Here is a 15029-nt window from a genome sequence, read left to right as displayed (position 1 = left end):
ACCAGATTTATCAGCAAGTCAGCTGATAAGGCACTTCCGTTTTTCATGATACTAAGAAAGAATAAGGCATTCGAATGGGAAAGGAACAAAGTGATGCCCTGGAAGTAGTAAGGAATCATCTTAGATCTCTTCCCACAATTGCCAGTCCCGAGAAGGGAGAAGTGTTGCAATTATATATCTCGGCATCGCCAAAAACGGTGGCAGCCGTTTTGTTAGTGGAAAGGAAGAAGCGACAGCAGCCGATATACTTTGTTAGTCATGTATTGAATGCGGCAGAGCGCAGATATCCAGTGATAGAGAAAATGGCGTTAGCAGTAGTAGTGGCAGCTAGGAAGTTGAGGCCTTACTTCGATGCACATCCAATAGAGGTGCTAACCAATCACCCCTTAGAGAAATCACTGCATAAAATGGATACATCTGGTAGATTACTGGCATGGGCAGTTGAGTTGTCGGAGTATGAAATAAGTTACAAGCCTAGAACATCAATTAAGGCTCAAGCATTATCGGATTTCATTGTTGAAACCACATACATCGATGAAGAGGAAGAATTGGGAACATGGCAGGTATCAGTTGATGGTTCAGCTACAGCAACGGGGGCAGGGGCTGGAATTGTGATAACGGCCCCAGACGGGAAAATGTTTGAATATTCCATGAAGTTTAAGTTCAAGGCAACAAATAATGAAGCCGAGTACGAAGCTGCAGTAGCTGGAATGCAGTTGTCAATAGCGGCAGAGGCAAAACGGCTGGTTTTAACAACTGATTCTCAGCTGGTATCAAGTCAATTCAGTGGGGAGTATGAAACTCGAGAGCCGGCAATGGTGAAGTATTTGGAGAAGATGAAGCAGTTAGCAGCGCAGTTGCAATACTTTGAGATCAAATTGGTTCCGAGATTGAAAAATGCTCAAGCAGATGCGCTGGCAAGATTGGCAAGTTCAAGTTTTAATGACTTGGAAAGGACGGTCATTGTGGAGATTTTAAGGTAGAGAAGCGTAGATGTTGTGTCGGCAGAAATTCTGTGTGTTGATGTTGGGGACCAGTGGTATGATAAAATACTAGCATACCTCATTCATGGTGCAGGGCCGATGGATAAGGGGGAGTTGAAAAGATTGAGGAAAGATAGTGTGTGGTTTGTCATGTACCAAGGCCAGTTATACAAAAGGGGGTTTTCACTGCCATTGCAAAGGTGTATAACGGACTTTGAGTCAGCAAGATTGTTAGAAGAATTGCATGAGGGTAGCTGTGGTAACCATCTCGGAGCAAGAGCCTTGTCCAGAGAAGCAATGAGAAGGGGGTACTACTGGCCGACAATGAATGCAGATGCAATAGCTTATGTTAAAAAATGCGAGAAGTGTCAAAAGTTTGCCCCAGTTATCAACTTGCCCCCTAACGACCTGACTCCGATATTAAATCCAATCCCTTTTGCCCAATGGGGAAAGGATATAGTAGGCCCGTTCCCATCGGCCACGGGTGGAAGAAAATTTCTGATAGTGGGGATTGACTACTTCACAAAATGGATTGAGGCAGAACCGGTAGCGAAGATAACGGCATCAGAAGTGAAGAAGTTTATATGAAAAAGCATCTTCACAAGATTTGGGTTGCCGATGGAGTCAAAGATCTCTTAACGATGTACAAGGTGAAATTTGCTTATGCAGCAGTATGCCATCCACAGTCTAACGGCCAGGCAGAAGCAGCAAATAAGCAAATAATAACGGCAATTAAAAAGAAGATCGAAGATGCAAAGGGTTTGTGGGCAGATTTGATACCAGAGATATTGTGGGCAAACAGGACAACAATTAGAGAGGCCACAGTTGAATCACCTTATACTTTAGTTTTTGGAACAGAAGCAGTCATACCAGCAGAAGTTGGGTTGCCGACATTCAGGATTCAGCATTACTGTGAAGACCAAAATGATTTACTCCTACGACAACAGTTAGACTTCTTGCCAGAGCTCAGAGAAAAAGCAGCAGTTAAGTCAGCTGCATTTAAGGAAAGAATGTCAAGGGCCTACAACAGAAGAGTATCTCATCGGCCGTTAAGTGTGGGAGATCTGGTACTGCGAAGAACAACGGCAACCGGTAAAGGAAATGAAGATGGAAAGCTGACTGCAAGTTGGGAAGGACCTTATCGGATTAGAGATGTCGTCATCCAAGGATCGTTTTATCTAGAAACTTTGGATGGGGCACCCCTGAAGAATGTATGGAACTCGGCTGTATTGAAGAAATACTATGTGTAACGTACAATTTTCATGTGAAGCTGATATCAAAAAGGGTATCAGTGATGAATGAAGAAATATTCAGACAATATGTGTTGGAAATAGGCATCCTCCATTTAACAGAACAACGTTAAATGGGATGGACAGCTCAAAACCGCTTCCGTGAAGTTAATAGATATACAACCTGATCAGTTGTATACGTTAACTCACGAGGTTGCTGGTTCAAAATATAATACCGGCAAAATAAATTCGAGTATACGCCGATATGAGGCGTAGCTCAGAAAGTGATCGCCGAGAGGGTACCTAACTGGCTAAAACAACAAAGCAGTAGGTGACCAATGGTATAATCTGGACCAGCAACAGATGATTATTACCTAGTATACATAGTTCTAATACAAACTATGTACACTGGGGGGAGTAAGGAATGAAATAGATATCATGCTTTGATAATTTTTAAGTGATATCACGCTTTGATAATTTTTGCGTAACTTTTAAATGAGATAGATATTATGCTTTGGTAATTATTACGTGATAGTTGTTAAGGCCGTTGTAGTATGATTATGATATTGTCAAGTTTGATAATTGCTGGAAGTTGTCAAATATCAGACAACTCTCTGCTGGGTGTCAAGTAAATCCCTATTTTTTGTGAATTGCTTTATGTATTTTATCCCTAATTAGTATGATAAGAGATGCTTAAATTTGTAAACAACTGATAAATGGCAGAATATAATGAAAATAAGTTAAGTTTACACAACAACAGAGTTGACAATCGACAGGCATCACCACAAAAAAGAGGTATATGCCGATAAAACAGCATTGTCAAAATAAATGTTGAAACATACAAAAGACGATAAAAGGAGAGTTATAGCTGATAAGGTCCAATGATACAAGACCCACAAGAAGATGTCGGTGATGACTGCCCGCCCCTTCAAGCTTGTGCATTCTCAGGCACTGGGGAATCCAAAATGCTGGGATCATTGGGGTCGTCATCAGCACTTGGCACCAGATTGTACAAGTCCTCTTCAGAGAATTGCTGTGCCTCGAAGCCGGAAGGGATCTTGTAGGCTTCCTCGTTGAAAGCCTTTTCAACCTTAGCCCAATCTTCCTTCTTCCAACCGGCAGCGTGGGCGACATATCTCTGAGCAGCCGTCCAACCTCCATCGAAACCCTTGGAGCATAACTCATTGGAAGCTATATAACGGCCAATCGCTCTCTGACGAATACCAGGTTTGTCAGCTTCCATTTTTTGAGCCTTTTCTTCAAGACTCTTAATTTTAACTCTGGCATCCCGGAGATCTTTTTTAACCGAGGGAAGGCGCTCAATGGCCTTATTCTTCTCGGTGATCTGAGTCTTCAGACTCTGCACCTCTAGCTCAAGACTGACAACCTTCTCCGCCTTAACCTTCAGCTCCGACATCTCCTTGTCATCTTTTTCTTTTATTTTCTTCAAGTCATCTAAGGCTCTTTCAGCATTGCGGATGATTTCCTGCATGGCAGTTTGGCTGGAAGAGGCCTGATGATGTTTCTCCTGATAATAACGGTACATCTCAACGAGCTCTGTACCAGACATGACAGCCTAAAAAAAAAAGATAAAATAAAATATATATGACAAAATATATGAACAGTTAAGAAAAGGATAAACAGAATAAGTCTTTATCAAAGCTGTACACCAAATGCAAAAATATATAAAGGAAGGGTTAGGGTACCTTCATCATGTTATGCATGTGAGTAGCAGCAAGGGGGCCGATTGGACCAGCAGACCTGTCCATCGGCAGAGTGAGAATGCTCAAAAGCCGATAATCGAGATTCCCACCTTGCATTGGGTCATCGGTAATCATAGACTCATTCCGGCCGACATCCATGTTGGGTTGCCAACGGTCTCCGGAATGACCAGCAGGGACGGCGAAGCCTTTTAGAACTTCGTTTGGAAACCTTCCAGAGACTCGTTCAATCCATTGATTGGATCGATACGTCAGGGCCGGAATGCTTGAATCAGAGCCAACCGTAGTAGGGGCAACTGTCACGGTTGGCTGAAGCTGACGAGGGGACTCGGCAGAAGTGAGATCTTCGATCTCAATCCCCTGAACAACCTTCTTCACAATGGCCTCAGGGCTCTTAGTTTTGGTGATGGGTGGAGTCTTCTCGGACTCCGAATTGTCTTTCTTCTTCCCACCACGCCCTTCAGATTGCCTAGGGCTGGAGATCACAATTCCACCTCGCCGATTGGCCAAAGATGTCGTCTTTCTCTTCTTGGCATTGTCATCGGCCATGATCTCAGCTCTTCTTTTGGCACTGATAGCTGGAGCGCGGCCGCAAACGGTAGCAAGAGTATCGTAGGGGCTTGAAGCTTTAGGGCAACGTCTGAGAACTCTTCTCCCGTCGGAAGATAAGCCGAGTTGCCTGTTCTCCAACTTGTCAATACCTGAGAGCAAAGAATATAAGTTCAATCAGCTAGGTACAGATAATTTAAAAAAAAAAAAAAGAAAAAGAAGGAAGAAAAATTCAATAAAATAAACAGTACCATAATGGTCAGTCCAACAGAGACCGACACGAGACAACGGCGCGTTGCCCAGAATGTAACTCACATTCGGCACCCACACCTTAGGAACTATGCGGACCTTGTCGTCACCTTCATCAAATTCTGAGACGTCAAAATGATTGACGGCTCTCTCTTCATGTTTACCGGGAATCGAGTCAAAACGAGGGTGAGGCTGGTAAAAGGTTCTTCTTAGAGGAAAGTCCTCAAGAACCGACATGAAAAAGAACCTCACTTGCCAGCCCTTGCAGCTTGTCAGTTTGGGGTGGACGGTATATTTGTGAGGTTGGGTATACAAGGACCACCACCCATCTGACTGACCGTCTCTCTTCAGAGTAATAAGTCGTCTAAAAACGTTAAGGGTTAGGGGATAGTTTCGATATAGCATGACCCAGATGGTGGCAATAACGGCCCGAATAGTGGGAGGAGTAACTTGAACTAAACAGACGTTCCAGGCCTTCAGGATTTTTGCCACAAAGGGATGTAGAGGAAAGCGAAGGCCGAAGTCTAAATGCTTCATATAAACGGCCACGGGACCTGCTGGGCAATCTAATACCGAGGCTCCAGAAGGGGGAATTGACAGCTCATACCCGTCAGGTAAGTTGAAAAATTTCTTAGCGCGACGGCAGCAATCTTTTTCAATTGCCGTTTTCCTAAAATCGTCATTTATTTTTGCCTTGGCCACTTTTCCATCTCTGGCAAGGGTAATAGGTTGTCGGAATTCAGCTCCGTCAGTTTCGGAGTTATAGCCCTCGTCCAGGTTCTCTTCCTGGATAACCTCTGCCGTCATGTCAACAATGTCCTCCCTGCTCTCATTGTTGATACTACCTTCTTGAGTCTCGTCATCTCCTAAAACCGAGTTGACGGCTGAATCATGAACTGGGGATGACGGGCCTTCCTGAGGGTTTGCAGGGATATCAGCCACTGGTTCTTCTTCGGAAGAACTCACAACCTGACCTTGCCCAGGTCTTTTGCTGGATTCAGCTGCCTTAGCGGCCTCGGCTGCCTTAGCTGCTTTGGCGGCCTCAGCAGCCTCACGGGCAGCAGCTCGAGGCTGATAACTGGTTCTCTTTACCCTTGGCGTGGTGTTTATACCTATATTGCCAACGTTAGTGCCGTATTGATTAAAATAGCGTTTCCCAGCAAAGCTGCGTAAGTGATAACGGACACTAACAGGCTCGACGTCAAGAATTTCAGTATCGGCAGGAATATCAGGGTTAGTGGGATAATAGGCACGTTCGCGGTGGGCAATAGTCCTATGTAGCATAAAGGCACGTTTCTCTTCTTCAGAAGATAACGTCTCAAATGGATAATCAATATTATCAGAAAGGGAAGATGAATTACCCTGGTTACTACCGGTTTCTTTGCCTAGGGATTGTCTAATTAAACGACGCCTAGCAGTACTAAGGTTAGGGAAATTCTCTTCGACACTATCTTCAGACATTTAATTCAAAAATGAGAAAATAAAACAAACATGCAAAATCAAGAGGTTAGGGAGCGGCAATACCTTCGACGAAAGTCGTTGATACGATGAACTTAAAGGTGAGAAGTGACGAAGAAGAAAAGCACGCCGAATATACTGAGAAGCGTAGACCGAAATCGAGAAAAGTCAGAAAAGTAAACCTTTTGTTGAAGAACAATAGAAACTGAGAAAAAGCTTTGGAAAAATGAGAAATGAAATGAAAAATGGCGGAATTTTGATCTAAAAGAAGAAACTGAAAAGTCAGTTGAGGTGAAAGGCGGTTCAGAAATCCAACGGCGCTGAATCAACAACTAATTTCAAAAAGTAGCGGTAGGATTTACGACACGTGTACTAATTTTCCCGCTTCAAAAAAAAAAAAAAGGGTGGGTTACGCTTCCATATTGTAACAAGTAGACCTTGTCTGCTATCGGCACACAAGGTCACTTGGGGGGGGGAACGGAGTTTTTCGCTCCCATATATTTTGTAACAAGTAGACCTTGTCTGCTATCGGCACACAAGGTCACTTGGGGGGGAAAACGGAGTTTTTCGCTCCCATATATTTTGTAACAAGTATACCTTGTCTGCTATAGGCACACAAGGTCACTTGCGGGGGAAAACGGAGTTTTTCGCTCCCATATATTTTGTAACAAGTAGACCTTGTCTGCTATCGGCACACAAGGTCACTTGGGGGGAAAACGGAGTTTTTCGCTCTCATATATTCTGTAACAAGTAGACCTTGTCTGCTATCGGCACACAAGGTCACTTGGGGGGGGGGAACAAAAGGAGTCACTAGAATTTAACAAAGTAATGCGTCGAGGAGGTATAAAAAGTATAAATTTAAAAGCTAATGCCAAAGATAAAGCAAATGGATACAATATGGGATTATAAAACTATACAAAAGTTGTCCTGAAAGTTACAACAAAAAATTAATAATAATAAATTAAAATAAATCTTCTCAGCACAAAATGTGAGTCTCTAAGGTGTCCTCAAGCTTCATCCGATGCAGTGTTTGAGTATAATCCAAGCGGGTATAACGAACTGCAGCAACGACAAGGTCAGCAATAAAGTTTTGTTAATGCACAGTGCTTGACAGAGTACAAGAAACGTTATCACATGAAACTTCCAACATAAGGTAAAATTTGAAAAATGAGAAGTGGAACCCAAAATTTGTCTAGTTAGGTTAAGTTTATTGGCTACATTAACTGAGAACGATGATGTATGATCATGCGTCCTCACTTGGGAGGCTAATTGTATGGGATGATATCTGGGTATGACCGATATCTTGTAAAAGCACGTGACTAAACTTTGAACAATTGTGAGAAGGCGCCGATATGCGCCAGAAAGCAGACATATCGGCTTGTCGGAATTCGGCACGTGGCAACAGAAGCTCGACACTTGGCACAGGAGGCTTTGCATGGATGAGAGCCACCTGTCAAGGTCGATCATTATAAATAGTAGGTAAGACCTCATTAATGAGGATATTAATTACTCTCTCTCTCTCTACTTTCTCTCTCTTACTTATCTTCTTCTCCTAAGCACTTTCTGACTTTGTCATCGGAGTGGTTATCCCCGGACCATCCCGGGGTTAGCTAACTTCTTCTCATTGTGTAGGTTCTCAGCTTGCCGATAGGAGTATCAGAATCTCAGGTCCGAGTTCTTGGGGAAATCAGATTCAGACAGAAACACTTAGTATAGATTTTGTTAGGCTCAAAGTGGAGTGGAAAAGAGTCCTTTTATTCTAGGGAAAAAGTAGAGTTTTTTACATCGAAAGTGTTCATTTGCTTTGAAACTTTTTTTTTTTTTTTGTTTTGTTTTGTAAACATCAAGTAATGTAGGGTGTAATTTTTTTGCATTTTTAATATATCTATTCAAACTTTATTTTGCTTCCTAATTTAGTGTATATATTGATGGAGTATTATATTTTCAAATATAACCCAACATTAGTACAAAATATGTATGCTTCTTCCCCAAATACTTTTGAGTAATATTTGTGAGGAATAAAAAATTTAAAAGTTACACAAGTATGTAATGAAAGTAGTAGTAATAACAATAACAATTACCAAAGCGTCCAAAGATTTGACCCATTATGATATTGACTTGAAGTCTCAACCTAACCCCGAAATCCAAATTGATGCAATTTTACCTAAAATCCAATCCAATTGTAGAGCTGATTTGATATAATTAAATCCGAATCAATGTAACCCGAAATTGATCCAAATCACACAATTGGTAGGTCTATATAAACTTGCCTACCCTATGTGAATTTAGCAAGTAGTAATGTATAGTATCATAACTATCATTATGAATTTGTTGGTACACAACACTACAATTAGTAAATATTTTAAAAATTAATATTGGTACCATTGAGATGTGAAATATACCACTGATAGTAGAATAGTACTACTAATGATTTTAATGGTACAAAAGATTGTTAAAATGGTATAATTTTGAAACTAATATATGTACCACTAGGTTGTGAAATCATGTCATTGGTAGTGTAATCATATAATAACTAGCCTTCTGGCCCGTGCAGTGCACGGGTTATTCATAAAAAATTGTATTGAGAGATAAGTGAAGAAATATCAGTAAGTCATTATAGGGTATAATATGTAATCGGAAACATGATTAAAGAAATAAGAAGTATGGAACTTTAATCGAAAAAAAGGCTTAAATAGAAGGTGGAAGGGCTAAAATTAAAGAGAGAATAGGAAAAGGTTGAATTAAAGGGGAGAGATGAAGATGAAGAGATGAAGTGTGTATGAAAGATTAAGTATAAGTTTAATGAAAGAATTAAAAAAAATGGTATAAAAAAATTAATAGTGTAAGATGACATGTGGCACTATGGTTAGAGAAGTGTAATAGAATAGATGAGGACATGTGTCTTTCATAGTTTCTTGGTTATAGTTTTTAAATACTAAGTATAGATTAGTTGTAATGGTACTAAAATGGCAATGTGTGGTCCCATCACCTTCTTTTGTTGTACTAATTTACCATTATACCCTTGTTGTGTACCAATATATTATAGGCGTTCCTAAAAACGTCGATGTGCCACGTGGTCCATATTTTGTTGCGCCACGTCATCTTCCCAACATATATCATGACCACATGATCACTCAAACAATGCCACATCACCCAAGCAACCACTCAAACAATGTTACAAGAATAAGAAGGTTTGAACCCTCAACCTCTTTTAACATATATGACCATTTAACCATCTAAGCTAATATCAACTATGCTATTTATATGGAAAAAAATTCATATAAGTGCAAACCAAAAGGTTTAATTAAAAAATAAAAAAATAAATATTCAAAGAAAAACTCAATTTTGGCTTAACAATAACAATTACAATTTTGAAAAGTCTTTAAAAAATTTTTATCAATTACACGTCTATGACGGTAACAACCCGGAACAACGCCCGGGCTACTCACTAGTACTTCCCTTAGAACTCGTTATGTGAATCAATGATTTTTTCACATTAAAGTTATGACGAATGTTTATTTACAAAGATTTAGGAAGGAAAAGCTACCAATATAATCTAATAACCCACTACTACTTTTGGAAGGAGAAAAATTTATAATGAACACTAAATATACATGTAGCCCACCCGTCCCAAAAATGTGGTCCATATTAACAAATCACGGTATTTGAATCAATATTTTGACTACTATAATATTTAGTATATTGACCAAAAATTTTAATTAGTATTTGTTTTGGACAGATAGAAAATGAAATTCATAATTTATATAGTCAAACGATACTTATAAACAATTTCTAAGAAATTTAAAATTCCCACACAAGTACATAACACAAAAACCACCGAACCACTATTTATTTAATATACGAGTACATGGAGCATATGAATTGAAACAATATGATTTAACAAATAGTGGTTTAGTGGTTTTTGTATACCAGACAACTATCTATATATTTAACAATATGATTATGGTTCATTTACGGGCACTTTACTAGCTTTTTATATGTACAATTCACCAACATTGACCAAAGTAGATTATGAACCTATTCTCTTCAGTTTAATTTCAATTTAGTTTAGTTCAATTCAGTTTATTTCCTAATTTCCTTCTTTCATAAAATATTAATTTTAGTTCAGTTTAGCTCAGCTCAGCTCAGCTCAGTAAACCAGAAGAGGTTCTATGTAAATAATGTATTCAAAGAAAGTGAGACTCGTAAAAAAATGGAAAAAGTACTCAATAATTCATGTCATGCTAACATTTTTTTTTTTAATATCTGTTTTGGGTAAAATTACCCTGCCACGTGGCGGCCTGAGAGCACGACACGTGTCTGCCCAGTATTAGGACACTTGTCCTCGCCATATCGGTCTATGCAAAGGCCAATAGAGAAGTGACACGTGGACACCACTGTCACACCAAGGAATGACGGCTTTCAAGCCCAATTCCCCATGACTTATCATAGCCCACCAAATCTAGGTCACATGACCTAGAATAAGGGCACATTTTCCCATGACCCTATAAATAGGAAGATATTCCCCATTTTGGGGACAAGTTGATTCAATCATTTATTACATCACCTGCATTTTCTCAATCATCAGAGAAAGCACCTGATCTCGGGATCTGTAAAGATCTCACCTTTATTTCCGCACCTTTTACTCTCCTACACGTTCTAACTTGACCGTCAGAGGCGGAACTCCAACCAACAGGAGTTTCCGTTGTTTTGCAGGTACAGGCCGCACCGGACCAATCTTCGAGCTGTAACTCTCCCGAGGGACTAAAAACACCCAAAACATTTGGCGCCGTCTGTGGGGAGAGTACCTCAAGATGGTTCAAGAGTCTGTACCACCTCCTGATCCTAGCAATCTACCACCGGTTATCCAACCGGTAACCCAAGAAAATCCTCAACCGGGAAGATTTGGTATTCCTCAGTCAGTCAGCCGGCCTCAGCCAGAGGTCGTCACTGAGGATGAAACTGATGATGATGATGATGTGGAGACGTATGTAGCCAAGTACGGCTCCTTCATCTCCAAGTACAGACGTTCTAGAGACTAGTTGGAACGGAATATCGACCAGGCGGGTCCAAGCAAACGGCCACCTGGAAGGTCAGAAGGAAAAGCCCCCAAGAGCAGGGGGGACACCCCAGTCACTCGGGAGGAACTCCTGAAGTTCATGAACTCCTTCAAGGGTGAAATCAAAGACATGATCAGCAAAAGTAAGGTTGGTTCTAGCAAGAGCCAACCGGCCAAGAAAACTCCCTCTTCTGCAAAGAGGAAGCCAGTCAAGGATAGGCAACCGACTCCCCATCTAAAGGAGAAGGCAGCTGCACGACTTGACTGGACTAAGATCCTCCTGCCCACGGGGCCTTTGAGGAACATCCGGCATGATCAGCCGGAAACCAGCAAAAAGTCATCTCATGATGCTCGGCACATCATCGAGCGAAGAAGACATCAACAGCTGTCTGAATCAGCCTCAACCTCGAGCTTTCCAAACACCTTCAAGGAAACCTCTGTAAGGAACTCATTGTCCTTACATGAGAGTGGAACTGGTGGCAAGTCCGCTCAGCTTGGTCCACAACTGATTAAACGCGCCCCACCTGCGCCTCAGGCGCTATATGTTCAGTATGACCTTCAATTCATGCAGCCGACCCCTTTTGGAGGTCAGGCGGCATATGTCCAGCCTCTGGACTGGCAGCTCCGTCTGCTTAGACTTGGTGAACAACCTTTTGCGTTCACCAGGGAGATAACCGAGGCGGTTCAACCTGCCAAGGTTAAGAATGTGTTAGTTGGTACCTATGACGGTACCGCCAACCCAGAAGACCACCTCATGGCGTACACTAACCTCATATATTTACAGGGGTTGGATGATGCCACCTGGTGCCGTTGCTTCCCGGCCACATTGAAGGGCATTGCCCAGCAATGGTTTGGCAAACTGCCAGCCGGATCCATTGATAGCTTCAAGAAGCTAGCCTTCTTGTTCGCTTCCAACTTCTCAATGAACATCCCTGCAAAGAAAACAAGTCTTCACTTGAGCACCATTAAGCAGGGTGAGAAGGAGGGCCTTCGCTCATACGTCAGGCGGTTCAACCTGACCCGGATTCAAATCCAGGGGTTGTCTGACGATGTAGCTTTCACAGACTTCTTTAAGGGTCTGAAAGACGGGTCGACATTTAATTTCGACCTGGTCAGGAAAGGGGCATTCACCCTACAGGCGGCATTGAGGGAGGCCGAAAGCTTTATACAAGCGACCGACCTCTGCTCGTCTGGAAATCAGTCGGACCCTAAGAAGTCTGACAAACCAAAAGACAGCCGGCCTAGCCAGCCGGCCAAAAAGAAGGAAGAGAACAAGAAGAGAAAGGAAGTTTGGGCGGTGGATGACTCAGACCAACCGTCCCGGAAGAAAAAGAAAGAGTTTAAACCGTACGTCCCAAAGTACGAGTTTAACAAGGACTGCAACTCCATTTTCATGGAAATCAAGGATAGGCTATCCCTTGAGAAGCCGAATCCTATGAAGAGTTCCCTCCAGAAGCGGAACAAGAATAAATTTCGCCAATTCCATGAGGAAGTTGGCCACGATACCAACGACTGATTGGGTTGCGAATGTTGTGCTTGTGAAGAAGCCGAATAGTACCTGGTGCATGTGTGTTGACTATACGGACCTCAACAAGGCATGTCCCAAGGACAGCTATCCCCTTCCAAAGATCAATAGCCTTGTCGACTCTACAGCCGGTCATGCCTTGATGAGTTTCATGGACGCCTACTCAGGTTTCCATCAGATCCCCCTGTGGAAGAAAGATCAAGAGAAGACGACCTTCGTCACTGATCAGGGGTTGTTCTGTTATACGGTGATGCCGTTTTGTTTGAAGAATGCACCTGCTACTTTCCAACGAATGATTAACACGGTTTTCATAAATCAAATTGGAAGGAATGTAGAGGCGTACATTGATGATATGATAGTTAAATCAAAGCTCCAGGCGGATCACCTTGCTGATCTCCGAGAAACCTTCACCACACTCAGGCGGCATAGGGTTATGTTAAATCCCAAGAAATGTGTTTTTGGTGTTGAGTCTGGGAAGTTTCTCGGATTTTTAATTGATCAAAGGGGAATAGAGGCTAACCCCGAGAAGATACAGGCGGTAATTGACATGAAGTCACCCCGTACTGTTAAAGAAGTTCAGAAGTTAACCGGTTGCCTGGCGGCCTTGGGAAGATTTCTCAGCCGGTCAGGTGAAAAATGCCTCTACTTCTTCCAAGCTATCAGGAAGAAGACTAGGTTTGAATGGGGGGATGATGCTGAGGTGGCCTTCCAGAAATTGAAAGAACACTTGCACTCTTTGCCAAGGCTAGTCAGCCCTCTGCCCAAAGAGACGTTATTCATGTATCTGGCGGTCTCTGATCATGCCCTCAGTGCTGTTCTCCTTGCTGAGAGAGACGGCATCCAGCTCCCTGTCTATTTCGTTAGCCATGTTCTTAGGAATGCTGAGCTCCGGTACCCCATGGTTGAAAAATTTGGCCTTGCTCTTTATATGGCATCCAAGAAGTTGAAACCTTACTTCTTGGCACATCCGGTCGTTATATACACGGACCAACCTCTCAAGCGGCCAATGTCAACCTTGGAGTCATCCGGTATAATTTTAAAATGGGCTATTGAAATGCAAAGTCTTGAAATCACTTACGAACCAAGGAAGGCAGTGAAGGGTCAGGCGTTCGCCGACTTCATTGTTGAAATGACACGTCCGGTTCCTCCGGATAACCCCAATCAGGTTTGGAAAGTGTATGTGGACGGGAGCTCTACAAAAAATGGTTGTGGTGCAGGCGTTATCTATGAGTCTCCTGAAGGAGATAAATTTGAGTATGCACTACGATTCAAGTTTCAAGCCTCAAACAATGAGGCGGAGTATGAGGCCCTACTAGCCGGCATCCGTATGTGTAAGGCGGCTGGGGCAACAAAAATTGACGCCTACTCTGGTTCGCAATTGGTTGTTAGCCAGTATGAGGGTGTTTTTGAAGCAACCCATCCGGCTATGATCAAATATCTTCAGGCGGTCAAAGAGGAAGCCGGGACACTTGAAGAATTCCACTTGAGTCAAGTTCCCCGGTCAGACAACAATCAGGCGGATGCACTGTCTAAGTTAGCATCCTCCGCCTGCTGTGACACACCTCGGTCAGTCTTTTGGGAAGTTCTGGAAAAAAGGAGTATACAAGAAGAGCCCATTGGAGTCCTTGACCGAAGTTCCACCTGGATGGATGGCATCCGGGCTTACCTTACTGATGGAACGCTTCCGGATTCACCTCAGGAGGCGGCCATCCTAAAAAAGCGAGCTGCAAACTTCGAGATGAGAAACGGAGAACTCTTCAAGGCTGGCTTCCTTAAGCCTCTCTTGAAGTGTGTTACCCCAGAGAAGGGGAAGGAGATTCTCGAAGACCTACATGCGGGGTTCTGTGCCTCTCATATAGGCGGCAGGTCTTTGGCTGTCAGAGCCAGACGGCACTACTTTTGGCCAACTCTTGAATCAGATGCCATGGAAATGGTTAAAAAATGTGACAAGTGTCAAAGGTTTGGCAAAATGATCCACCGTCCGGCTATTGATCTGACGGCAATCCACAACTTGGTCCCGTTTGCTAAATGGGGCATGGACATCCTTGGTCCTTATACGCCTGCTCCAGGCGGAAAACGCTACATTTTGGTGGCTGTGGATTACTTCACCAAGTGGGTGGAGGCAGAGGCGGTCAAGAACATCAAGACAAAGGATGTCATCTCTTTCATTTGGAAGAACATCATCACCCGGTTTGGGATACCTATGTCTATGGTGTTTGATAATGGCCCTCAGTTTGAAACACCTCAACTCACAAC

The 15029-nt window shown here is 42.6% G+C and overlaps 1 protein-coding gene across 1 annotated transcript; it reads left to right on the top strand.

The window, feature by feature from the left end:
- The first annotated feature begins 302 nt into the window (after window positions 1-302).
- On the top strand, window positions 303-2233 carry LOC145588725 (uncharacterized). The gene is made up of 4 exons (XM_081645336.1): window positions 303-515; window positions 564-926; window positions 1038-1561; window positions 1786-2233. Exons 1-4 carry the CDS (start codon window positions 303-305, stop codon window positions 2231-2233), a joined length of 1548 nt encoding a protein of 515 aa, XP_081501462.1.
- Window positions 2234-15029: the final 12796 nt, after the last annotated feature.

This window comes from Chenopodium album, chromosome 17, assembly GCF_948465745.1.
Source record: "Chenopodium album chromosome 17, dcCheAlbu1.1, whole genome shotgun sequence".
NCBI lineage: Eukaryota > Viridiplantae > Streptophyta > Magnoliopsida > Caryophyllales > Amaranthaceae > Chenopodium > Chenopodium album.
The sequence above is the reverse complement of the archived record's forward strand: the minus strand, read 5'-3'. Positions and strand labels throughout refer to the sequence as shown.